The sequence below is a fragment of the Phyllobates terribilis genome, unplaced genomic scaffold (genome assembly GCF_046119375.1).
Source record: "Phyllobates terribilis strain yellow unplaced genomic scaffold, ASM4611937v1 Scaffold_85__1_contigs__length_6476398, whole genome shotgun sequence".
NCBI classification, from domain to species: Eukaryota; Metazoa; Chordata; class Amphibia; order Anura; family Dendrobatidae; genus Phyllobates; species Phyllobates terribilis.
The window spans coordinates 1,632,770-1,659,168 of NW_027362845.1; the positions used below are offsets into that span (position 1 = coordinate 1,632,770).

At 44.2% G+C, this 26,399-nt stretch overlaps 1 protein-coding gene across 1 annotated transcript; it reads right to left on the reverse strand.

The window, feature by feature from the left end:
• Positions 1–3,809: 3,809 nt before the first annotated feature.
• Positions 3,810–25,115, reverse strand: LOC141197655 (uncharacterized). Its single transcript, XM_073662737.1, has 7 exons — positions 25,057–25,115; positions 18,478–18,570; positions 18,169–18,348; positions 17,962–18,085; positions 17,781–17,878; positions 17,490–17,580; positions 3,810–7,127 (listed from the first exon to the last, which is right to left on the reverse strand). Exons 2-7 carry the CDS (start codon positions 18,553–18,555, stop codon positions 5,413–5,415), a joined length of 2,286 nt encoding a protein of 761 aa, XP_073518838.1. The 5' UTR covers positions 18,556–18,570; positions 25,057–25,115; the 3' UTR covers positions 3,810–5,412.
• Between the last annotated feature and the right edge of the window lie 1,284 nt (positions 25,116–26,399).

Sequence of the window (26,399 nt, forward strand, 5' to 3'; positions counted from 1 at the left end):
TTGGTGCATACCCAGGTACCCGATGCAAACTCTAGTAGCAAGTACTTGTGCTCAAGACTAATGATAACTTATTCAATATGATGACCTAATGTTATCAAAATTTTGTGTCGCATGTCTGGGTTCAAAATTTTTTACTATACCCCTTGATAAAATCCCTGAGGGGTCTAGTTTCCAAAATGGGGTCACTTGTGCGGGGTTTCCGCTGTTTAGGCACATCAGGAGCTCTCCAAATGCGACATGGCGACCGCTCTCGATTCCAGACAATTTTGCGTTCATAAAGTCACACAGTGCTCCTTCCTTTCTGAACCTTCCATGCGTCCAAACAGTGGTTTTCCCCACATTTGGTGTATCAGCGTACTCAGAAGAAATTGCACAACAGTTTTTGAGGTCCATTTTCTCCTCTTACCCTTGTAAAAATAAAAAAATTGGAGCTAAAAGATCATTTTTGTGCAAAAAGTTTTGTTTATTTTCACAGCCCTATGTTATAAACTTCTGTGAAGCACCTAGGGGTTCAGGGTGCTCACCACACATCTAGATAAGTTCATTGAGGGGTCTAGTTTCCAAAATGGGGCGGTTTCCACTGTTTAGGCATATCAGGGGCTCCCCAAACACGAGATTGCATCAGCTAATTATTCAAGCAAATTTTACATTCAGAAAGTCAAATTGTGCTTCTTCCCATCCGAACCCAGCGATGCGCTCAATCCATGGTTTTGCCCCACATATGGGGCATCAGCTTACTCAGGAGAAATTGCACAACAAATGGTATTGTGCAATTTCTCCTGTTACCTTTATGAAAATGTAAAATTGGGGGATAAAAAACATTTTTGTGCGAAAAATGTGAAAATGTTATTTTTATGGCTCAATGTTATAAACTTCTGTGAAGCACCTGGAGGTTCAAGGTGTTCACCACACATCTAGATAAGTTTCCTGAGGGGTTCTTTTTCCAAAATGATGTCACTTATGGGGTTTTTTCACTGTTTAGGCACATCAGGGGCTCCCAGAACGTGACATGCCGTGACAAGCAAATTTTACATTCAAAAAGTCAAATGGCGCTCCTTCCCTTCCGGACCCTGCCATGTGCCCAAACAGTGGTTTTCCCTCACATATGGGGTATCGGTGTGCTCAGGAGAAATTGCACAACAAATTTTGTGGTCCATTTTTTCCTGTTACTCTTGCAAAAATAAAAAAAAATAATTTCTAAAGTAACATTTTTGTGAAAAAAAGTTAAATGTTTATTGTTTTCTTCCACATCCCAAAACTTCCTGTGAAGCACCTGAAAGGTGTCACTTCTGGGTATTTTCTGTCATAAAGGCTCCTTAGCGTCACTTCAAATGTGATGTGGTCCCTAAAAATTTTTTTAAAATTATGTTGGAAAAATGAAAAATCGCTGGTCAACTTTTAACCCTTATAACTTCTTAACAAAAAAAAAATTTGGTTCAAAAATTGTGCTGATGTAAAGTAGACATGTGGGAATTGTTATTTAGGAACTATGTAAAGTAGATATGTGAGAAATGTTATTTATTAACTATTTTGAGTGACATATCGCTCTGATTTAACCGAATGAAAATTAAAATTTCGCCAAATTTCAGATTTTTCACAAAGTAACACAAGTCACATCGAAGAAATTTTAACACTATCATGAAGTACAATATGTCACGAAAAAACAATCTCAGAATCAGGGGGATCCGTTGAAGCATTCCAAAGTTATTACATCATAAAGTGACAGTGGTCAGAATTGTAAAATTGTAAAAATTGGCCTGGTCATTAACGTGCAAACCACGTTTGGGGGTAAAGGGGTTAACATAACAAAAACAAAAATTAAACGGAGCAAATAATATATATTAAACCAAAGGAAAGTATCAAAAGTATCAGACAATTGTCTAGTACCAATAAGATGGTGACATATCTATACTAGGATATGAATGGCAGAACATTTGGGAATAATCAGAAACACCAAACATGAGTTTGGTCAAAAACCTTTATTTCACAAGCAATTGGTTACATGGTGGCACTGCAGAAGCGGGTGCCCACACTACATAAAATACAGTGATTGTATAATACACAAACCGTTATATATGTACAGTAGGTGATATCCAGAAGTCTATTGATCCTATTCTGAACATTATTGGAGAGTTTGGTGAATGGTCAGGCCTGTCCATTATTTGGGATAAGTCGGTTATTCTACCATTTGATGATATCCCTAATTCCAGCATATTAGAACATACACGAATACAAAGGGTTGAGAAATTCTAATACCTTGGTATAAATATAACAAATAGAACTCCGGATTACATTGCACTGAATCTATATCTTCTTCTGGAAAAGTATAAAAAGAAAATAGATGTGTGGTGGAGATTACCATTATCAGCTGTAGGAAGAGGGAACTTATTAAAAATGATATTGATGCCCCAACTCTTATACATTCTGCATAATGCCCCTATTTGGATCCATAATTCCCATTTTCAGAAAATTCATAGCAAGTTTCGTTCTCTTATATGGATAGGCTAGGATAAAATGTGAATATCTACAAAGTGACAAGGAATCTGGTGTTTTGGCGATTCCTAATGCACTAATATACAGTGGGGAAAAAAAGTATTTAGACAGCCACCAATTGTGCAAGTTCTCCCACTTAAAAAGATGAGCGAGGCCTGTAATTCACATCATAGGTCGACCTCAACTATGAGAGACAAAATGAGAAAACAAATCCTGAAAATCACATTGTCTGATTTGGAAAGAAATTTTTTTCAAATTTTGGAGTAAAATAAGTATTTGGTCAATTACAAACAAGCAAGATTTCTGGCTCTCACAGACCTGTAACTTCTTCTTTAAGGGGCTCCTCTGTCCTCCACTCATTACCTGTAGTACTGTCACATGTTTGAACTTGTTATCAGTATAAAAGACACCTGTCCACAACCTCAACAGTCACACTCCAAACTCCACTACGGTGAAGACCAAAGAGCTGTCGAAGGACACCAGAAACAAAATTGTAACCCTGCACCAGGCTGGGAAGACTGAAGGCAGGCAGCTTGGTGTGAAGAAATCAACTGTGGGAGCAATAATTAGAAAATGGAAGACATACAAGACCACTGATAATCTCCCTTGATCTGGGGCTCCACACAAGATCTCACCCCGTGGGGTCAAAATGATCTCAAGAACGGTGAGCAAAAATCCCAGAACCACACGCGGGGACCTAGTGAATGAGAGAGCGGGGACCAATGTTACACAGGCTACCATCAGTAACACACTACACCGCCAGGGACTCAGATCCTGCAGTGCCAGACGTGTCACCCTGCTTAAGCCATTACATGTCCGGGCCCCTCTAACGTTTGCTAGAGAGCATTTGGATGATTCAGAAGAGTATTGGGAGAATGTCATATGGTCAGATGCAACCAAAGTAGAACTGTTTGGTAGAAACACAACTCGTCTTATTTGGAGGAGAAAGAATGCCGAGTTGCATCCAAAGAAACACCATACCTACTGTGAAGCATGGGGGGTGGCAACATCATGCTTTGGAGCTGTTTCTCTGCCAAGGGGCAAGGACGACTGATCCGTGTACATGAAAGAATGAATGGGACCATGTATCGTGAGATTTTGAGTGCAAACCTCCTTCCATCATGGGCGTGCAGAGGGGGTGAATATTCATGCCCTTTAATAGCGGGCACACGCGATCGCTCAGCAGCAGCAGCAGCCGCGCTGCTGATACACTGTGAATATAGAATCCGGCACTCATTCAGTAGTATGAAATATAATTATTAATCAAATAATTAAAGTTCCTTTAGAGATTCATGAAAAATGCAATCCACAACATGTGATGTTTCGGTCGTTCAGCCACGACCTTCATCAGACTCTAATGCATACAAAAAAACAAAATATATGTACAGAAACATTATGTGTATAAAAAATAAGGGAAAGGGTAGAATTCAAAAACATCATACAGGAAAGACGGACAATAAATCATTTCATTAGAGCATGTGGAGGATAATCTCTACTATAATCACAATGTAATACAATATTCAATGATATAGTACAATGCAGCGTGATGATCAAGCCTCATCAAAAGCAAAGGTGTAAGTATATATGGTTTACCCGAAAATACTCCATAGGGAGCCTAAGAATCATTATATCAAAAGAGAAAAAATTGCCCAAAAAAAAAACAGGGGAAAAGTTTATAACCCACTCGTGGTGTCATATAATAAGATCTGGACCCTTAAAATAGAAAAAAACTTTGGAAAGAGAGAAAAAAGGGGAATAGACACTGAGTTGTTGATACACTGTGTGCAGCTATTAAGGAGCATGAATATTCAGTGCTCCCCACGCCTATGGGCGTGGGGAGCAGTGAATTTTCATTTTCTTCAGCAGTGGGGACCGTGCAGGCTGCAGCAGGCGGCTGCTGCCTCCTGTGCCCCACTCCTCCGCCACGACTGCTCCCCCCAGCACAGTATTATATATATATATATATATATATATATATATATATATATACCCCCCCCAGCAACATTCGGACTATAAGACGCACCCCCCATTTTCCTCCAAACTTTTGGAGGAAAAAGGTGCGTCTTATAGTCCGAAAAATACGGTAAATACTGGAAAGGAGTTTTGTCTAATATAAAGAGGGTATATAAAATATATATTGAACCAGACCCAAAAAATGCCTATTAAGTATATTGGAAAATGATATGGAATTTGATCCAATTTCCATAGGGATTTCACATAGTTTATTTTAAGCTAGGAAACATATTGCATCCAAATGGATTAACCCCTCACCTCTAGAAATTAGTGAACTCAAAAATAGGATAAATAACACTATCAGATTAGAAAAAGGGGTATATAAAAAACAAAACTCAATGAATAAATTAGAGAAAATATGGGGCTTATGGTTGGATACACCTGGAATGACATCAAGGGGGTTATTGTAGGAGAGACAATGACTTATGGGGGAGGGTGGTATTGGCGAGGTCTAATGTTTCATTGTAATGTGTATTAGAATTCCTTAACTTGTGGTATGGGTAATATAGCACACCTATATGTGTATAGGATTATAATGTTTATTACAATATTGTGGTTATATAAGAGATTTCAAGAATGTGGAATGTTAATTGTAAGATATAGTAACTGCAAGTTATCAGACGGTAATGGGCGAGCTGAGAGGATTTATAGGAGAGATGCATGTATGTCATCCTATGGTATGTTATTTTATTATTGTATGTACTGGTTTCTTGTTTTGTAAAAAAAAAAAAAAATGAAAAAATGTCAATAAAAATTTATTGGATTAAAAAAAAATAGAATAGGAAAAAGGCTTCTCCCCTGTGTGGGTTCTCTGGTGCTTAATCAAAGCTGGTTTTTGGTTAAAACATTTCCCACATTCTGAACATGAAAAATGCTTCTCCCCTGTGTGGGTTCTCTGGTGCTTAATCAAAGCTGATTTTTGGTTAAAACATTTTCCACATTCTGAACAGGAAAAGGCTTCTCCCCTGTGTGAGTTCTCTTGTGACTATCACGAATCATTTTACGATTAAAACATTTCCCACATTCTGAACAGGAAAAGGGTTTCTCCCCTGTGTGGGTTCTCTTGTGACTTTCAAGAATCATTTTACGATTAAAACATTTCCCACATTCTGAACAAGAAAAAGGCTTCTCCCCTGTGTGAATTCTCTTGTGACTATCAAGATTCATTTTACGATTAAAACATTTCCCACATTCTGAACAAGAAAAAGGCTTCTCCCCTGTGTGAATTCTCTTGTGATTATCAAGAATCATTTTACGATTAAAACATTTCCCACATTCTGAACAGGAAAAGGGCTTCTCCCCTGTGTGGGTTCTCTGGTGGCTATCAAGATGCGCTTTCCGGTTAAAACATTTCCCACATTCTGAACATGAAAATGGCTTCTCCCCTATGTGGGTTCTGTGGTGCTTAACCAAAGTTGATTTCTGGTTAAAAAATTTCCCACATTCTGAACAGGAAAAGGGCTTCTCCCCTGTGTGGGTTCTCTGGTGGTTATTGAGATATGCTTTCTGGTTAAAACATTTCCCACATTCTGAACATGAAAAAGGCTTTTTCCCTGTGTGGGTTCTGTGGTGCTTAACCAAAGCAGATTTTAGGTTAAAACATTTCCCACATTCTGAACATGAAAAAGGTTTCTCCCCTGTGTGGGTTCTCTGGTGGTTATTTAGATACGCTTTCTGGTTAAAACATTTCCCACATTCTGAACATGAAAAAGGTTTCTCCCCTGTGTGGGTTCTCTGGTGGTTATTTAGATATGCTTTCTGGCTAAAACATTTCCCACATTCTGAACATGAAAAAGGCTTCTTCCCTGTGTGGGTTCTGTGGTGCTTAACCAAAGCTGATTTCTGGTTAAAACATTTCCCACATTCTGAACAGGAAAAGGGCTTCTCCCCTGTGTGGGTTCTCTGGTGGTTATTTAGACACGCTTTCTGGTTAAAACATTTCCCACATTCTGAACATGAAAAAGGCTTCTCCCCTGTGTGGGTTCTGTGGTGCTTAACCAAAGTTGATTTCTGGTTAAAACATTTCCCACATTCTGAACAGGAAAAGGGCTTCTCCCCTGTGTGGGTTCTCTGGTGGTTATTTAGATATGCTTTCTGGTTAAAACATTTCCCACATTCTGAACATGAAAAAGGCTTCTTCCCTGTGTGGGTTCTGTGGTGCTTAACCAAAGCTGATTTCTGGTTAAAACATTTCCCACATTCTGAACATGAAAAAGACTTCTCCCCTGTGTGGGATCTCTGGTGATTAACAAAAACTGATTTCTGGTTAAAACATTTTCCACATTTGGAACAAAACAATCTATTGTCCGCTGTGTGTATTTTTTGATGTTTTAGAATAGACTTTTCGAGGGTAAAACTATTTCCATTTTCTGAAAGTGAAAATGATTTCTTTGCTTTAGGAGCAGTTCGTTTTTTAATGCTTATTTTATTTTGATTTTCCTTAGTAGTCGGTAATGAATCATAAGACAGGACCTGTTTCATAGGATCAGATGACAGATCTTTGCTGAGAATGGATGATGGTATATCTAGAGTAATGGCATTCAATTCAATTGTATCCTGTGGGATCTCAAGATCGTCAGATTTAAAAATCTCCTGTCCCTCTGATCTTCTGGTACAGTCATCTGCCAAGAAAAAAACAATTTTTAATTTTGAATAAAATGTCTTTGAAATTTATATTTTTGAACATTTCTACTTAAAATGTCTAAACACAAACATCCCTGGGCTACATGCTAATCCAGGGAAATGAATAGATATATGCTCAAGTTTAAATATTTCTCTATTTTTTAGATTTGTGTCTAATAAAATTGATTTTTAAACCTGAGCATATATTTCTTCATTTTCCTGGATTAGCATGTAGCCCAGGGATGTGTGTGTTTACATTGATTTAGAAGTGGTATGCAATCTTTATTTATTTTTCTATGGGATTCTTGTGTTAATTGTACTTAAAATGCCTGTAGGAATGGCAAGTTATTGACAGAATGACAGTTCACAGTCTAATAGAAAACCTCATAGGATGAACCAGTAGAGCGTGGTGTCCAACTGTTTGTTCATTCTGCCTTCAAAATATGGAATAAGAAGCCATCAAACAATGTTATGTAGTGTAGGGTTCGGTACTCACTTAGCCACGTTAGAGGTAGGCACGGGACACTGTACTGTCTCTTTAAAAATGTCCAAGGCAGGTTTATTATGCTGCATAAACCGCACTTCCAGAAGTAAGCAAAAGAAAACCTTGTCCGGCACAGTGTAACAAAACAGAAAGGAAACAGTCCATCCAATATGGCGGGTTCACCCGCTCACAGTCAGTGTCTTTTTACCCTCAAACACTCTGGAGGTCTCCACACTTCCAGCCACAGACACTGAATGAGACACTTGGTCTCTATTTTATACACACGCCCTGGGGTGGAGATATGCGAGTAGCCAATCCCCCTATCTCTTATGACTGCTCGAAAAAAACGGCCCTGATACGCCCTATTAAAACTCTCAGCACTAAGTGTGCTGGAGCATGCTTTCCCGGTTTCACATCACTGAAGCTGCCAACTTCAGCGACACATATCTTCCCTCAAGGACATGTCCGGCGGCCCTCTTACAGTAGGCAAAAATGATACCAATAAACATTCCACATTATTAGATTCTCAAAGGGTCTTGAGAATCAACATGGCTTCTGTGGCGCCCCTGCAGGTTCAGTTGACTGCATCTCACCCAGAGGTGTGGTACCCCACTCTCAGGTAAGGTGGGAGTACTACCCGGTACCCACACACCCGCATCCAATACACTCCACTTCAGTAGGGAAGGGCGAGATTGCTCCTAAGGGAGAGCACAGTCCCTGGTCCCTAGCTGGAGTGTGGAACCACATTGTGGGTGTGGGAGGAGGAAGTAGATCAAGGGAGTACTGACAGAAGGAGTATAAGAAGAAGGGGAACCATCTAGAAGGAGTTCAGTCAGTCCAGTTCAGAGGAGAGAGAGTTGGGAGCAGGAGCTCAGGTCAGAGGAGTGGAGAAAGGAGCAGGGCCCAGTCTCAGAGGCCCAAGAGGAGAGACTGAAGAGAATAGAGGAGCGGTGAGGAGGGCTCCAAGAGGAAGTGAGGGTATCCCAGGGGCACGGCGAGTGCCACCTGTGCGCCCGAATCTACACGGACGTGGAGGGATCAGGCCGCAGAGAAGGGACCGGCCCCTAAACTAGTGGAGAACAACCAGGCTCAGCTAGATAACCGGAGGCTGCTGCATTTTCAAGGTGCTGCAGCCGACAACCACAATTACATCGCCGAAAAGGTGGCCGCATAGGGTCCAGGGGACTGCACGTTGCCCGACAAGACCTGAGGCTACTGGCTTGGGACACTGATTGTGAGGCGCAGGGCAGGAGGGTGAGAGCCAGCGCAGTGAGACAACCGGGAAAGGTACATAGAACGGGGTCCCGTGAAAGTGTTCCTGAAATACCTGAGAGTTTGCTGGATCACTACCCCGGAGGACACAGGACGACATGGGCGGTTATAATCCGGAAAGTGCAACCTGAGGAACTTAACAATTGTAAGTAAAATCTGAAGACTGCACCCCACTGTGTCCTTGAATAATTGCTGCACCAACAAACATCTACCTCCTAAAATCCCCATCTACTGCCCTGGAGCTAAGCTCTGACTGTGGAGAGCTGAACCAACCCTGCTGCGTCACCATCAGCTCCAGAGCATCTGCACCGCAGCGGCGGCCCCATATAGCCGCATACCACAGGTGGCGTCACGAACATTATCTCTAAAAACTTTGTTTCCCTTTTACTTTTCCCCTTTAATTGACTACCCTGGGTCACGGACCGGGTCACAGCCACCGTGACCTCCCCCAGCATTGACCAGGACGGCTACCTAGTAGCCCACGGCCCAGGGGGCGCGTCACTTCCATAAACCAATCCAGCAATATCCGCACTCCCAAAGTCAGATTTCCCCCTCGCTTCTGAGCCTTGCAGTGTGCCCAAACCACATTTAGCATCCATGTATTTGACATTACTATAGTGAGAAGAACCCACTTAATTTATGGTGTGTGTGTTTCCTGGAGCACAATCTGGGCACTATGTGTTGGGTAATAAAATGGCAAATTTGCAATTTTCACTCTCCAACACCCACTGTGTGCTAATTTCTGGAAAGTGCCTGTGAAGTCAGAAGAGTCACTTCTCCTACAGATTAATTCACTGAGGGTTATAATCTCCAAAATGTAGTCACTTTATTGGGATTTCTACTGCTCTGGTTTTCTACCATTTTGTAATAACAGGGCTTTTGCAAATGGTGGGTCCCATCTCCTCTGGGATCTGCTCCTGTTACGTCTGCTTCTGTCACCAGGAGCCGCCTTATTTATTCTGCAGGCAGCGCTGGTGATGGAGGAGACTTCGGAACCAGAAGCTCTGGGCGGCCCAGGCCCTGTCCAGCCACTAAGATTAGGGTTGCTGGGACCAGTAGTACCATCCAGTCTGGCAGTATGGGTGTGTGTGCTGTCCAGCTGCAGTAATCTGCTCCCTGCTTCAGCCAACTGGAAAGCACCGCACCCTACTAAAGCTGGAAGCATATTGCCGGAAGCTGCCAGATACAGCCTTGTTCTCCTCTGGTTCAGTCCTCTGTGCTCAGCTCCCGGCTTGTGTATTTGTTTCTGTTGTGATCCCAGCCCGTTTACTGACTACTCTTGTGTCTTCTGATTTTGTATTTTCTCTGCCCTCCTGGTTCTGACCCGGCTACCTGACTATTCGTCTTGACATTAAAGGGTGATGAGAAAGGCAGTCCCTGGGATCTAGAGTATATAGCGCAAAGCCTGTTCGTGGTGGCCATCTTTTGAGCTGCCAGGTGACCATGACCAGTGCCCCCAATACATTGTGTCTGCAAACTATTCCAGCAAGATCTGCATTCAAATAGCTAAATGTCGCTTCTCCCCTTCTTAACCTGCCATGCGCCCACACAGTAGTGTACAACTGAATATAGGGGATTGTCAGATTCAAGAGAAGTTGGAAAATAATTTGTAAGGTCCATTTGTTTCCTATTATCATTTGTGAAGAATTCCAAAGTTATCACCATATAAAGTGACACACGTCAGATTAGGAACATAAAACTGGCTGCAGGAAGAGGTTAAATCAGAGCATTTTGAGCACTAACTGCTGTAGTCAAAAACTGACTATAGACAATAATACATTTACTGAAATGATCAATCTCAACAGTCTTCATCAGTAATAAATGAGTAACTAGTGGTGAAACCTCTCTGGGGTAATTAGAGTATGGGGATCGGTGGCTCTTGGCAATCTAAACTATCGTAAGGGACAATATTTTCTGTCAGATGAGTTTCAAGAAGAAATATTAGACGTTCAAAGAGAACTTTTTATAATAGTGCAGAGCTGAGGTGTCTTAAATTTAGCCCTCGGACATTGGGAAGACGTAATGGAGACCTTCTTTTAAAGACTACCAGGGAGATACAGAGGCCAATCCCACCACAATAAAGGTATTATTCAAAATGAACCTGGAAAAAAATACAGAATAAAAGATATGTTACATCCCTAACAACAACGTATGTATGAGGGGAGAGCTCCAACACTAAACCGAACTTGCACTCATTTATGATGGACCATTGGAGCTACTATGAGTCCTGAGCAGAGGAGTAGAGAAAAGATCCTAGTTACTTACCGGTAACGGGATTTTACAGAGCCCATGACAGCACCACCTGAGAGAGGGTATCCGCCCACCAAGGACAGGAACCTACTGAATAAAAAGGCGGTACCTCTCCTCCGCATCAGTTTTTTGTTTCAGAGCATGAGAGGGCCTCCGAAGACAGGTTAATACATAACCACCACCTCAACATATGTACTAAACACCTTAAAAAAAGTGCACACCACAGTGATAAAGGGGAGGGAATTAATAGGGTGCTGTCATGGGCTCTGTAAAATCCCGTTACCGGTAAGTAACTAGGATCTTTTCCCCTTCTCCCATGACAGCACCACCTGAGAGATTTATAGAGATTAAATACCAGAGGGAGGGATCACCGTTTGCAACACCCTTCTACCAAAGGACAGATCAGTAGAAGAGGAAAGGTCAAGACGGTAATGTTTGTAAAATGTAGCAGGGGATGACCAAGTTGCCGCCTTACATATAATGTCGATGGGCACATCCGCCTTCTCAGCCCAGGAAGCAGCTACCGCTCTGGTGGAATGGGCCTTCAGGTTCTCAGGAACCGGCAGATTGCTAGAAGAGTAGGCTAAGGTAATAGTATCCCTGATCCATCTAGCTATGGTCCCCCTTGTAACCTTAAGTCCTTTCCTAGCCCCCTGAAAGGATATAAATAAAGCGTCACTCTTTCTCCAGGCTTTTGTCACTTCCAAATACTGGACTAACACCCTCCTAACATCTAAGGTGTGAAGCTTATATTCCTCAGAATCCCTAGGATTAGGATAGAAGGAAGGGAGAGTGATTACTTGCGTCCTATGGAACTTGGAGGCTACCTTTGGAAGATAGGCCGGGTCTGGTCTTAAGATTACTCTATCCATACATACTTGAGTGAATGGATGGTTAATGGATAGTGCGTGTAAGTCACTGACTCTACGAGCTGATGTCAGGGCCACCAATAGCGCAGTCTTTAAAGTTAAGATTTTTTCTGAAACCTTCTCTAAGGGCTCGAAGGGAGGTTTGGTTAATGCTTCCAGAACTAAATTAAGGTCCCAAGGAGGCATTCTTGGAACAGGAATAGGTCTGGATCTATGACAGGCTTTAATAAATCTAATGATCCATCTATTTGCTGCCAAGTCATAATTATACAGTGCCCCCAGAGCAGATACCTGTACCTTAAGAGTACTGGTAGCTAGTCCCATGTTTAACCCCTTCTGGAGGAATTCTAGTATGGCCTCAATAGGAACCTTCCCTTTGGCAGACTGACCCGAGGTAGACAAGAACTTAGCCCAGGTTCTACCATAGATTCTAGTTGTTATCGGCTTTCTACTTGCTAGAAGGGTAGTAACAAGATCTGGAGAAAACCCCCTTTGCGTCAATAGCGACCTCTCAAAATCCAAGCCGTCAAATGCAGGCCCGCTCTTTGGGGATGACAGACTGGGCCCTGCCTGAGGAGATCCGGGATGTCCGGAAGAACCCATGGATCTGCTTGGGACATTCTCTTCATCCAAGTGAACCATGGTCTCTTGGGCCAGAACGGGGCGATCAATATAACCCTCGCCCGTTCCTCTCGGATCTTCCTCAGGATAGTAGGGATCAGTACTAAAGGGGGAAAGGCATAAGCTAGAGTGAAATCCCACTGAATCTGCAGCGCGTCCACCGCAAACGCCCCCTCTTTTGGATTCAGGGAGCAAAAGGTTTCGGTCTTCCGATTGTGTCTGTTTGCAAACAGATCTATCTGGGGCTGTCCCCACCGATCCACAATCTGCTGAAAAACGGCTGGATTCAACTCCCACTCTCCTTGTTTCAAGATGTGACGACTCAAGAAATCGGCCTTTATGTTCTCTTCCCCTTTTATATGCAGTGCCGAGAGCGTAACCAGCCGACTCTCGGCAAACCTGAAGATCTGATCCGCTATTAACATCAGAGGGAGAGACCTGGTACCCCCCTGATGATTGATGTAGGCGACTGTTGATCTGTTGTCTGACATTATCCTGACGTGAGGACCCTGAAGAACAGAACTGAATTCTTTTAGCGCGTTTCTGGCTGCCAACAGCTCTTTCATGTTGGAAGAGAGGCTTGTCTCGCTGTCCGACCAGAGGCCTTGTACAGAACGATCCCTTAGGTGAGCTCCCCAACCTTCCGCACTTGCGTCTGTTGTAATTGTATCCGACACCTGGAAGGTCCAAGGAACCCCCAAAGATAGGTTGACCGGAGATGTCCACCAGTCCAGGGAGTTGATCACAACATCTGGAAGAGATATTTTCCCATTCAGGCGACCTTTGAGCCGCCTGTCCGCTGCCAGAATCTCCTGTTGAAGACATCTGGAATGGTGCTGGGCCCACTGAACCGCCGGAATGCAAGACGTCATTGTACCCAACAGAGACATTGCACTCCTCAGGGTGATGGTCGGATTGCTGACAATCTGAGATGTTAGGGATCTGATCTTCAGTTTCTTTTCCTCTGGCAGAAGACAGGTTTGGTTTTCCGAGTCCAGAATGAGACCCAGGAAAGACTGAACCCTCTTTGGTTCCAGCCTTGACTTCTCCAGATTTAACAGCCAACCTAGGCGTCTTAGACTGGCCATGACGTCCGCCAGGGCTAGAGCACAGAGTTGACTTGATCTGCCCACTACTAAGAAATCGTCCAGATAAGGGATGACTAAAATATCTCTTTCCCTCAAGTGCGCTGTGACCTCCAGAATGATTTTTGTGAAGACTCTCGGCGCCATGGAAATGCCAAAGGGAAGAGCTGCGAACTGAAAATGCCTTACGTGCCTGACGAATTGTACAGCTACTCTTAGAAACTGTTGATGATCTGGCAAAATCGGGACGTGGTAGTAGGCGTCCTTCAGATCGAGGACGCACATAAAACAGTCCGGAAATAACATCTTTATGGCTGATTTTATTGTTTCCATCTTGAAAGGCCTGTAGATTAAATGGTCGTTCAGTCTCTTTAAGTTCGCAATGGTCCTGAAGGAGCCGTCCGGCTTCTTTATTAGGAAGAGGGTCGAATAGAATCCTCTTCCTTGCTCGGGTGCAGGTGTTTCCACCAGAACTCCTTTCCTGAGCAGAGAGAGAACTTCCTGCTGTAAGGCTATCTGTTCCACTAAACCTCTGGGGGCTGATATTTTGACAGTGTTCTTGGGCCTGCTCTTGAACTCTAGTGTGAGCCCCCTCCTGATTATCCCTAAGATCCAAGAATTGGATGAAATTTTCTTCCAGGCAGGCAGGAAGTGGGACAATCTTCCTCCCACCTGGGGGGAACTGTCACTTAGGGGCTTTCTTATTCTCGGAGGAGGGACCCCCAAACATGAAGCCTCTGCTATACGGCTTTCGGTCTTTCCAGCTACCTTGGTCTCTGGGAGCTTTACTGCGGCTGTATTTTCTCTTCCGAAAGGAACTGTTAAATCGGGAACCAGACACCATGGGAAATCCATGTTTTTTGTCTGCGGCTTTATCTAGGATGTCATCTAGACCTTTGCCGAACAAGAAGTCCCCCTCACAAGGGATTGAGCACAGTTTAGACTTTGACTGCACATCTCCTGGCCAGCTCTTGAGCCATAGCGCCCTACGGGCTGCATTAGAGAGGTTTGCAGACCGGGCAGCCAGCCTAACTGAATCTGCCGATGCATCTGCCAGGAATGCAGCCGCTCCCTGCATAAGAGGAAGGTCTGATAGAATTTTCTCCCTGGACACATTCCCCCTGATCTGGTCTTCCAATTGTTGAAGCCAGATCATCATAGATCTAGCAGTGCAGGTCGCTGCTACTGCCGGTTTAAGGGCCCCTGCTGACGACTCCCAGGTTTGCTTAAGGAAGGACTCCGCTTTTTTATCCAGCGGGTCTTTTAAGGCTCCTAAATCCTCAAAGAGCAGAGTGGATTTTTTTGAAGATTTTGAAATGGCCACGTCAATCTTAGGGGTTTTGTCCCATTTAGCCGCATCCTCATCCTCAAAGGGGTACCTCCGCTTGGAGGATGACGGCAGCTGACCCTTCCTCTCCGGTTTCTTCCATTCCCTTTCTATCAGAGATTTAATCCTGTCATTGACCGGGAATGAGCGTCTCCTCCTTTGGTCTAAGCCCCCGAACATAACATCCTGGACTGTTCTGGGCACTTTGGTATCGGTAATACCCATAGTCCCTCTGACGGCTTTAACTAGTCTCTCAGTATTATCAACCGAAAAACAAGGTCTGCCCCCCCCATTATCATCCGAAGACTCCGATGACGATGAGGAGTGATTAGAGGAGGAAGGCAGTTCTCTCGTAAAACGGGACTCCACTGATTCCTCTGATTCTGAAGAAACTAGTTTTCGCTTCTTCTTTTTGAGTGAGGTTAAGCCTCTTAAAGACTCTCTGACCTCTGTCTGGATTAGATCCTTTAATTCTAAAGAAAACCTGGGGGACTCCTCTGCAATGGTTTTCTGAATACAGTCTGAGCATAGGTTTTTGGCATAGGAGGTGGGAAGACCGATTTTGCATAAAGCACACTCCCTGTTTTTATTTTTAGCACTACACTTCTTCGCCTCCTGCCCCAAGAAATAAAAGGAGAAGAAGGAGGAAAAGAGAGAGAGAGAGAGAAGAGCACATTATTCAAGGTGAGACTTTCACGAAGATCACTCACCACACTGCCGTTCAGACTAGGGTACCGGAGGCGGTGGTTGCCGTTCACATGAGGGCTCCCATCTGGCGGAGGTGGACTGACTAAGTCTTTTCTGACCAGTCTTGCCGGAACTCGTACGCCCCTCACTGCTGTGACTTTGTCGATGGGAAGATTCCTGTTCCATTTGTTTGAGCTGCTTGCGCTGCTTTGATGGCTGTGGCTGCTGCTGTACTTCCTGTGGCGGTGACAGCTGCTGCCCAGGTGACTGCGGTTCCTCATTCATCATGGCGGGGATGCAGACACCGCCATCCTGATTGCTCCCCATCCTTAAAAGCAGTAGGGCTCCACCTCCTTTAGGCTCCTCCCCTTCCGGCAGCGTGCTCATCTCTCTTTTTCCTTTTTTTTTTTTTTCTTTTAATTTTAGCCAGCTGGCGCGCTACCCGCAGATCCACCTGCCTCTGCGCGTGCGCAGCCCAGCGGCACCCGGCGCGCTTGCAGCGGGATGACAGCTTCCCACCCGCGCATTCCGGCGCGCTCCGTCAGAGGGTGCGACGCGACCCCCACGTGCGCAGCCCGGAAGACCTGCCGGCCGGCGCGCTCAGTTCATCTTTGCGAGGCGCAGACCCGGCCGCAGGCCCCGGCGCACGCGGGGAGGCATCCGAAGGAAAACAGCACCTCCTCCCCACACGCAGACCCGGGCAGCAGCCAGACGGGCTGGGAACAGGGACCATCTGCTGCTTCCACGGCCTCCAGGCCGCACCGTCCATAATCCAGGTACGTGAGGTACCACCTGGTGAGGCTCCCATCAGGGACAGGAACCAAAAACTGATGCGGAGGAGAGGTACCACCTTTTTATTCAGTAGGTTCCTGTCCTTGGTGGGCGGATACCCTCTCTCAGGTGGTGCTGTCATGGGAGAAGGGGAAAATATTAGTGCCCCCATTTCAGGAGAGATTGTGCAGTAATCTGAATTCCTTAGGATCGAAAACATAATGGAATTTATGACGTGGAGTGAATCCATGAAACCAGGGCTCGAGCCAACACATCTCCTGCAGGCGTGAATAAATGTATATTACAGCCATCAGCCACGCACAGCTTAGAGATATATCATGGCACAGGTGTAATGTTTTCTGTATAGTTTATCACAATCCTGTTTGTAGTTAGTTGGTTTGATAAGAAATTTAAAAGTCAGGATAAAGGGAAACTCTGTTGTTATTGTACAGAAATTCACACTTGGCCCTCACTGCACATTTAATGTTGTCGATCATAAAAGTGAAGTTTGGCCAGAAAGTCTGGACCTGGTCTTGTAGGGACCATATGAGGACATTCAGCAGCAGAGAAGGGAGAGAAGGTAGATTCATCCAATAAGATATCAGGGTTCTAGGAAGCCAACAGCATCATTACCCTCCGCTTTCTCTTATAGGCCCATCATAATATTTTTCTTCAAATGATTTTCTCACTTGTCAGCACATTCTACGTACGTTGTCATTTGGTTTTGTAGTTTACAGATCTGGGCAGGTAACGGTCAGCGTCATCTAATCCCAGGGGGTAGGTGGATCCTCCAGGTTGTAAGTTTTACAGAAAAGGTCTTTTACAATTACACAAAGTAATGTGAACATTTTTGGATGGACTAAAATGTTGTGATCTAGAGGTAAAATGGTGATCACACGATTCCGATACGTCCGGACTACACCACCAATAAAGCAGCCACAGCCGGTGACTGAGAAGAATCTGTGACTTCTCTGCATTTAGTGGTTACTACTCACCTGGGTAGTCATATGTAGGAATCTCCTCTTTACACCGCTCATCACCCCTCACATATGTCTCTGTAGTATTAATATGGGTCAGATCTTCACCCTGAAACAAATATTGTAAAAGTCACAGACAGATGGAGAAGTCCCATCTATGATCAGCTCTAATCCTACAATCTCCACCGTTCTCATTACAAACAAATATAAAACATATAATACTGGTGGATAAAACAAGACTGAGCACAAGACCTTCACAGCCGTCTACACATCATAGGGGAGATCTCATGACACCTTCTCTCCATCTACCTGATGATCCTGAGGAACATTGGGGTCTTCTTGTTTACAGTCCTGTGGAAGAAGAGGACGGGGACATATCTCTGGTGTTGTCCTCTTACTAGATATATCTGGAGGAAACACATACAGGGACTGAATTCATTCTTTACATGCAGATAATTATAGGCCGTGTGTATTTAGTCCGGTCTATTACCTGGTGATGTGAGGGGCTGGGGAACCTCCATCATGACGTTCTTGTACAGATCTTTGTGTCCTTCTAAATACTCCCACTCCTCCATGGAGAAATAGACAGCGACATCCTGACATCTTATAGGAACCTGACACATACAATGATACCATCATCCCCCCGATCCCTCCATAGCGTTACTGTATAATGTCCCAGCATTCCCAGCAGTGTCACCTCTCCAGTCAGCAGCTCAATCATCTTGTAGGTGAGTTCTAGTATCTTCTGGTCATTGATGTCCTCATGTATCAGGGGGTGAGGTGGAGGCTCTGTGATTGGGTTCAGGGGTCTTCTCCATCCCTCAGACACAGGGTCCTGACAGCGCTCACTAGAGGTCTTCTTCACTACTGTGTAATCCTGGTTATGGAGAGACACATTAATAAATCTCCCTCCAGACATTTCCAGAGTCCTCACCTCTCCAGTTCTGTCCATCTGTTATTCCCATAGATAAGAATGATGTAATGTGACGTCATCAGAATCTCTCACCTCTCCAGTAAGCCGGAAGAGGATCTCTAGGGTGAGGTGTAATATCCTCTCCGCCATCTTGTCTCTATCCATATACATCTTTGATTGGTAATTCTGAAAAAAAAATTTTATATAGAAGATCTTCACTGAGAGGATATGATATTGTAGAGACCTGAATGAGAAGAAGATGAGCCTATGTAACATCATAAAAATCCTGTGTAATAATACAATTACTGGAGATAATGAGGGGAAACATATAAGAAGATTTATTATTTTACACTATTTAGTTTTTTCTTTACATCTAGTAATAAATCCTATATATTTTAGGCCACAGACAACAAGCAGTTTCTTCCTTGGAGTCTGCAGCTGAATATGTTTTTCATAGACTCATCTTCCATAAAGCTAATTCTCACCTAATTCTCTGACACTAGAATTGACATTGAGAATAACCTCGGCTCTCAATGGTTCTTATAGAAATTTTTTTTTTTAATGCAGTCCAAAAACAAAAGTAAACGTTTCGGTCGATCTGACCTTCATCAAGAACTATTGGAAATAGCACAAAGAACAAAACAATAAATAAAAGAATAATAAATAATAAAATAAAAAAGCATATACAAATGGATCATAGCACAATAACATGATAATATCTCTTGTTTAATCTGAACAATAAACATGCTGTCAGTGTATAATATTTCATCAAACCCCATTAATGCGGATACAACATCATAGTATAGAGCAAGTATATATACAAATTGAAGCGAGCTGACACCTACTAGACTGCTGGATGGTATTCAAAGGTAGGAATTCAAAAGTGTGGAGATATAGTGACACTGGTTACTTGGGTCTGCAGAAAAGAGCAGAGAGTGGCAGACTCAGAGTTATCAGCTGAGAGGGACTGTAGAGGCAGAGATAGACAGAATAGAGCTGGACGTAGCATACCTGTGACCCAGAGTTCCTGGTTATAAAGCGGTGCTGCACGTAGTGGCTTAGAGGAACGCGGTGTCCACCGCTAGTTCCTGGTGCTGTGCGCATTGTCATGCAAAAAGCAAACATGGCATCTAAGAAGGCGTGACAGAGTTCGGCTGAATGCCCCTCCTCCCCCAAGTACTCAATAGTATGGGGCTGCCTAGTTCCTATAATACTGAAATGCCTAATAATGGTGTCTGGGCCTGCAATGTACGAAAGTCTATTAGGCCGGGCCAGAGGTAGCGCCCAATAAGATACCTTTTAAAGCCCCCATACACATTAGACTAAAGTTGCATGGAAGCACTGATTTTGGGGGTTTTGGTTGACTATATAATGTATTTGGGGGCCCCCCGACAGTACCAGTCAGTCATACAAACCACAGGAAAGCTGGAATATTTGTGTGTATGGAGGAGTCTGGAGAGATAGCCGTCTGCCAAATGACCGCTCAGCCAACACTTATCTCATGTGTATGGGGTCGTTACTATTGCACAGGTAGTGATAATACACGGCACTACAGTAGTACAGTGCATCACCGGAGCGATCAGAGGCTTCTGTGTTGTATGATAGCACTAATGAGAGTTGTTTAAAAACGTTTATAAAAAAAGGTTTAAAAAAAAGTTTTAAAGTGAAAATATCACAGTTTTAGCAAAAATAAATATTCGTCACTATAGGGAAAACATGCATGTAATGGGAAAATGGAGAGGGAGGTCAGCTCACTGTTTATTCAATGTATCTGGTCTGAAGATCAAAGCATGGAGCCACCCTGGTCAGGGACATTTCAAGGTGCAAGTAGAGAAAGAAGGAGAGATGGATTCTCCAGCATTGTCTATATTGTTAAAAAGTCACATTTATTGTGAATTCATAAAAACTGTTGTGATGGCATACCACCAAGTGCCCACATACCAAACCAATGCTTATTCCTGATTTACAACATGTGAGTCTCTGTGATACTTTTATATCCTTCCATTTCCTGGGTGTCCATTGATTACTGAGTACTTCTCAGACAATTAACCCTGTATTGTATGGAAGAAAAAGATAATACACAAATACAACTCATGCATGAGACATTCAATAAAATCACTGGAAATCAAAGACAAATACAATTAATTGTACTGTAATATTAATCCTGTCTGATGCCCATTCCCTGTGGGGCTCTAGTGTGTAAATTAAATATCCAATATGACTTTCTATTTAAGATTTTTCTTTTCTATCTCCAGCTCTTAATGGTTTCTATTCCTAATATCTGAAGGATCTGATATCCCCTTTATGTTTTTGTGAAAAGTGTCTTGAAACCAGACAGGTTTAATGTTGTGGGATTGATTGCGTCAGATAAATGTCTTCTAATACATGTTTATAGCGCATCTGACGTCCATCCCACATATTGCAGGTAACTCTCTATACACTCTATTATATAGATGACCCCTATAGTGTTACAACTGATGAAATTGTATATTGCAAATTGTTGTCCCGTTAAGTTTTCTTCAAATGTGTCGGTTTTATTAACATAGTTGCATGCTTTACAGGGTGTATGTTCACATGTAAAAAAAAAACCCTTATAGGATAACCAAGTCACCAAATACTGGCCCATTAAGACACACTTTGTCACTCTTGTATTCCCTACTGATTGAATCCCTGGACTAGTCTAAAACACGCTTCCAATCTCAATGGCAGAGAGATCTGAGTTGCACCTTAACGAGGGATCAGTGGAAGCGAATCTTCACCTTGACACACAAATCATCAATCAGCTCGCGATTTCAGGAGCCAAGCTATAAACTGCTTTCTCGGCGGTATACGGTCCCAGCTCGCCTACACTCTATATTCCCAGATGCTAGTCCCATGTGTTGGACATGTGGGGAGGAGGAGGGTGACCTACTACATATTTTCTGGACCTGTAAACTCCTTTCTCCTTTCTGGGGAAAAGTACTACTAGTGATTAGTAAATTCACTGATCTTATTTCAGACCTTGACCCAGCATTCATCCTTCTCCATCACAGCAACATCCCTTTAAAAACATATAAAAACTCAATACTGAGACACTTGATCACGTCTGCTAGAGCATGTATTCCCTTGCTATAGAAAAGTAACAATATCCCGACAATCACACTATGGTTCTCCAAAATAAATGAGATTATGCTAACGGACAAACTCACCTCCAGGATCAATAACTCCCATGATAAATTTTATAAAACATGGTTCTACTAGAGTTTAAATCTTCCGCTGAAAACCTTGACCTCATAGGGGAAAGCTAAGTCTATACTTCAGGAGCCTCTCTGACGTTACCCTAACCCTCTTACCCATACATCCCTTCCCCCACTTCCCTTTGTCTTTGTATGTACTTGTGTTTTTGGTTTTAACTACTCGTTTTTTCTTTTATAGCCCTTATTTGTTAATCCACATGAATATGTAATGACTTAATATTTAAGTCAGAGTCACCACGCTGGTATATCCTAAAACACATTGAACCAATGTTCTACCAGCGACTCTACTTTGTATTGTGTTTACTTATTTCATTTTCAAATTTTTGGAAATACTGGTTATTGTTATGGTTATGTAGTCGTGTTTGACCTACTACTTGTTGCACAACTAGTACCTGGTGTTTGTATTTGTATTTCCTTTTCAAAACTTAATAAAGATAAATTTGTAAAAGGATAACCAAGTCACATTGCGTTTGATATTTGTTTCTTGAAAAAAAACTCGGTGAAAGTTTTCCGCCCAGTGTAGAAGCCTTTTTGGATACAAAACTCAAACAAAATATGCAAAAGAATTTACAAAGTCTGGAGGATGGATCTCAGACATCAAAAAAACTAAGTTTGAAAGAGATATCAAAGACTACGAGTCAAATTCAATTTACACATGGAAATGGAACAAACCAAGAGCTACTGTTCTGAAATACAGGTCACACAATAAATTCAAAGGAAATAGAGAAGAGCGGAGGTCAGCTTCACAAATCCTAATGTGTCCATGGGTTCCTCTAATTATAATTCTCTGAGGACTAATCTGATGCATCAGTGGGATCAACTAAAGACAGACAGAACAAAAATAAATTCTCAAGTATTCCCCACAATTCAGAACAAAACAACGGGCGGGCAGAAAGTACAAACGTGCCCGGACATGTGCGTTCCATGCCGGAGTGCATCACGGTCTCCTATCTGCGTATGTGCATGTCCGGAAGCATGCGTTCCACACCGGATCGCATAATGGATTTGGATTGCATTCCACCAATATAGAAAAGTCCTCTCTCTGAGATCAGCATCATGGGAGACTAAAAACAAGCATTGCACATCCTCCCATCATACAATAGGCGTGTAGATCTACTTTATAACAACAGAAAATATGGGATGGTGGCCCACAGTAAATTCCTAAATGGTCATATTTGACCCCTATTGCATAATTAGAGATACACAAGGATCACCACACTTGTTAGTTACTAAATAGTATATGTGGGATATAACTGATAAGCAATAATTCTGATATAGAAGCTCAGATATCTCGATGAAGTACAACAATATGTGATCCCCATTCACAAGGAACTGAGTAGCAATGGGTAGAGTATAAAATCCTAAAATGTAATCCAGAATGGGGCTGTATTCATACAAAACAGGCATAGGAAATTTGCTCATTCAGTCCCTTAGAGGCTCGTGAATCCAGTCTGGAAATCCACTCACTTTCCTTTTTGAGGATACATCTATTGTGATCACCTCCAATCACATTGGGTTTAACCATCTCAATGATACAAAAGGAGATGTCTCCGGTTTCACATCGATGTACACTGTTCATGTGCCTCGCTAATGGGGTGTCGTGACCATGGTGTATATCGCCCAACTGCCACCCACCCTCCTCCTAGACTCCCTCTTGGTCTTGCCTACATAATCTAGGGGGCAGGTGCATGTGGCCATATACACAAGTACTGAGGTTTTACAGTTGGAATAATCCCTCTGAAAAAAGTTTTTACTCATGGAGGAACTTGAGAAAGATTTACATAGTCTCATCCAATTACATGTACAACATTCTCCACATCTAAATAAACCGCAGAGAGTCTTCTATCTAGCCAAGTCCCCTTGGGTGCAGGTTTTTTGTAGAAAATATGCACTAAATGGTCTCTAATTGACCGATCCCTTTCTGAAAGTTATTGTGGGAGTAGATCCCACAGCACCCTCAGGTCCGGGTCAGCCACAAGTATATCCCAGTGTTTTCTGAGGATATTAAAGATACGGTCACTCTGATTGTCATAAGTTTTTCTTACTCATGTTATCCCATCTTTTTCTTGGTCTCTTGGTTAGGTATGGAGGAGTGTCTTTCTCTCCCATTTTTCTGCAAACGATGATGCGGAATCCAAAATGTACCAGTAGTACCCTTTTTTTCCTGAATCTGGTGTTCAGGTCTATTGCCTGTATATTAAAATCTGTGACATTATGGCAGTACCTTCTCAACCATAAAAATTGGCCCATGGGTTTTCCTCTTTTTATGGGGTTGGGGTGGTGGCTATCACACTTCAATAGTTTATTAGTGCTTGAAGGTTTATGGTAGATGAATGTCCCTAGGGTCCCATCCCGTTTTTTCTTGATTGCAACTGGTAATAATTAAACTCAGATGTAAATTTCAGGCCGACTCTATTGATGTTGAGTTTCCTGACAAATTCAAAAGATTGTTCATTCGTTCCTGACCAGATGATTAAAATGTAGTCAATATATCTATACCGCACCCCAATAAATGGATGCCACCACTTATGATCATCCCTGAATATTGTGGTTTCCTCCCACCAGCCCAGGAATAGGTTAGCATACGAGAGAGCCCAGGGGCTCCCCATCGTAGTACCCCTGAGATGGTGCAAGTACTTCCTGTCAAAAAGAAAGAAGTTATGAAAAAGACAAGAGTGAATTTTAGAAGATCCTATATGAAGTCATTATGTCTGCTACACTCTATTGACCTCGATTTCAAGAAATGTCTTACTCCTCTGATACCATCCTCATGCGATATACAAAGCCTCGATATCTAGTAAGGCCTGCTCCCCTACATGCATGTATACATGCTCGAGGGTCTACATGAAGGGGAGCAGGCAAAGGTAAAACCAATCCCAGAGGGATTATTCCAACTGTAAAACCTCAGACAGTATTGTGGGTACACTGTGTGGGCATCATACATCCTGCATAAGGGGCATAATGGGGGCATTACACTGTGTGGGGGCATCATACAGCCTACATAAGGGGCATAATGGGGGCATTACACTGTGTGGGGGCATCATACATCCTGCATAAGGGGCATAATGGGGGCATTACACTGTGTGGAGGCATCATACATCCTGCATAAGGGGCATAATGGGGGCATTACACTGTGTGGGGGCATCATACATCCTGCATAAGGGGCATAATGGGGGCATTACACTGTGGGGGCATCATACATCATGCATAAGGGGCATAATGGGGGCATTACACTGTGGGGCAGTAAAGGGGTCCTGTACTATGGGAACAATACGTTTCCTCCTTCCTGTCTCCATAGTTGGGTCGTATGTATCTATTACAGGAAACAGAACAAAAACCTTATGATTCTTATAAAGAGGCAACACAAGACCCCAAAAGAGTCTCGGTGCTGAAGGGGTTAATGCCCCCTGCGCCCAGTAATGGGGTCTCCACATACCTCCACCTGCAGAGCCGCCACCACATATATGGCTGCTCTGTGCGCACAGGAGCTGTGATGAGGTCACAGGAGGGGAGGAGTCAGGGGTCACATGATCAGGGGCCTCAGTGGATGCAGGACTCTGCTGTGCTGGTTGTCATGGTGCTGGATGAGCTGAAGTTTATGTGTGGGGTCAGGAGGGGTTTACAGTGTGGATGTAGCAGAGCCGCGTGTGTACGAGGTGTACGGAGCGGAGCCGCGTGTGTACGAGGTGTACGGAGCGGAGCCGCGCGTGTACGAGGCGTACGGAGCGGAGCCGCGCGTGTACGAGGTGTACGGAGCAGAGCCGTGTGTACGAGGTGTACGGAGCGGAGCCGTGTGTGTACGAGGTGTACGGAGCAGAGCCGCGTGTGTACGAGGTGTACGGAGCAGAGCCGCGTGTGTACGAGGTGAGCGGAGCCGTGTGTACGAGGTGTACGGAGCAGAGCCGCGTGTGTACGTGGTGTACGGAGCAGAGCCGCGTGTGTACGAGGTGTACGGAGCAGAGCCGCGTGTGCACGAGGTGTACGGAGCGGAGCCGTGTGTGTACGAGATGTACGGAGCGGAGCCGTGTGTGTACGAGATGTACGGAGCAGAGCCGTGTGTGTACGAGGCGTACGGAGCAGAGCCGCGCGTGTACGAGGTGTACGGAGCGTAGCCATGTGTGTACGAGGTGTACGGAGCGGAGCCGCGTGTGTACGAGGTGTACGGAGCGGAGCTGCGTGTGTACGAGGTGTACGGAGCGGAGCCGCGTGTGTACGCGGTGTACGGAGCAGAGCCGCGTGTGTACGAGGTGTACGGAGCGGAGCCGCGTGTGTACGAGGTGTACGGAGCGGAGCCGCGTGTGTACGAGGTGTACGGAACGGAGCCGCGTGTGTACGAGGCGTACGGAGCGGAGCCGCGTGTGTGCGAGGTGTACGGAGCGGAGCCGCGTGTGTACGAGGCGTACGGAGCGGAGCCGCGTGTGTGTGCGAGGCGTACGGAGCGGAGCCGCGCGTGTGTGCGAGGCGTACGGAGCGGAGCCGCGCGTGTACGAGGCGTGCGGAGCCGCGTGTGTACGAGGCGTACGGAGCGGAGCCGCGTGTGTACGAGGCGTACGGAGCGGAGCCGCGCGTGTACGAGGCGTACGGAGCGGAGCCGCGCGTGTACGAGGCGTACGGAGCGGAGCCGCGCGTGTACGAGGCGTACGGAGCGGAGCCGCGCGTGTACGAGGCGTACGGAGCGGAGCCGCGCGTGTACGAGGCGTACGGAGCGGAGCCGCGCGTGTACGAGGCGTACGGAGCGGAGCCGCGCGTGTACGAGGCGTACGGAGCGGAGCCGGGCGT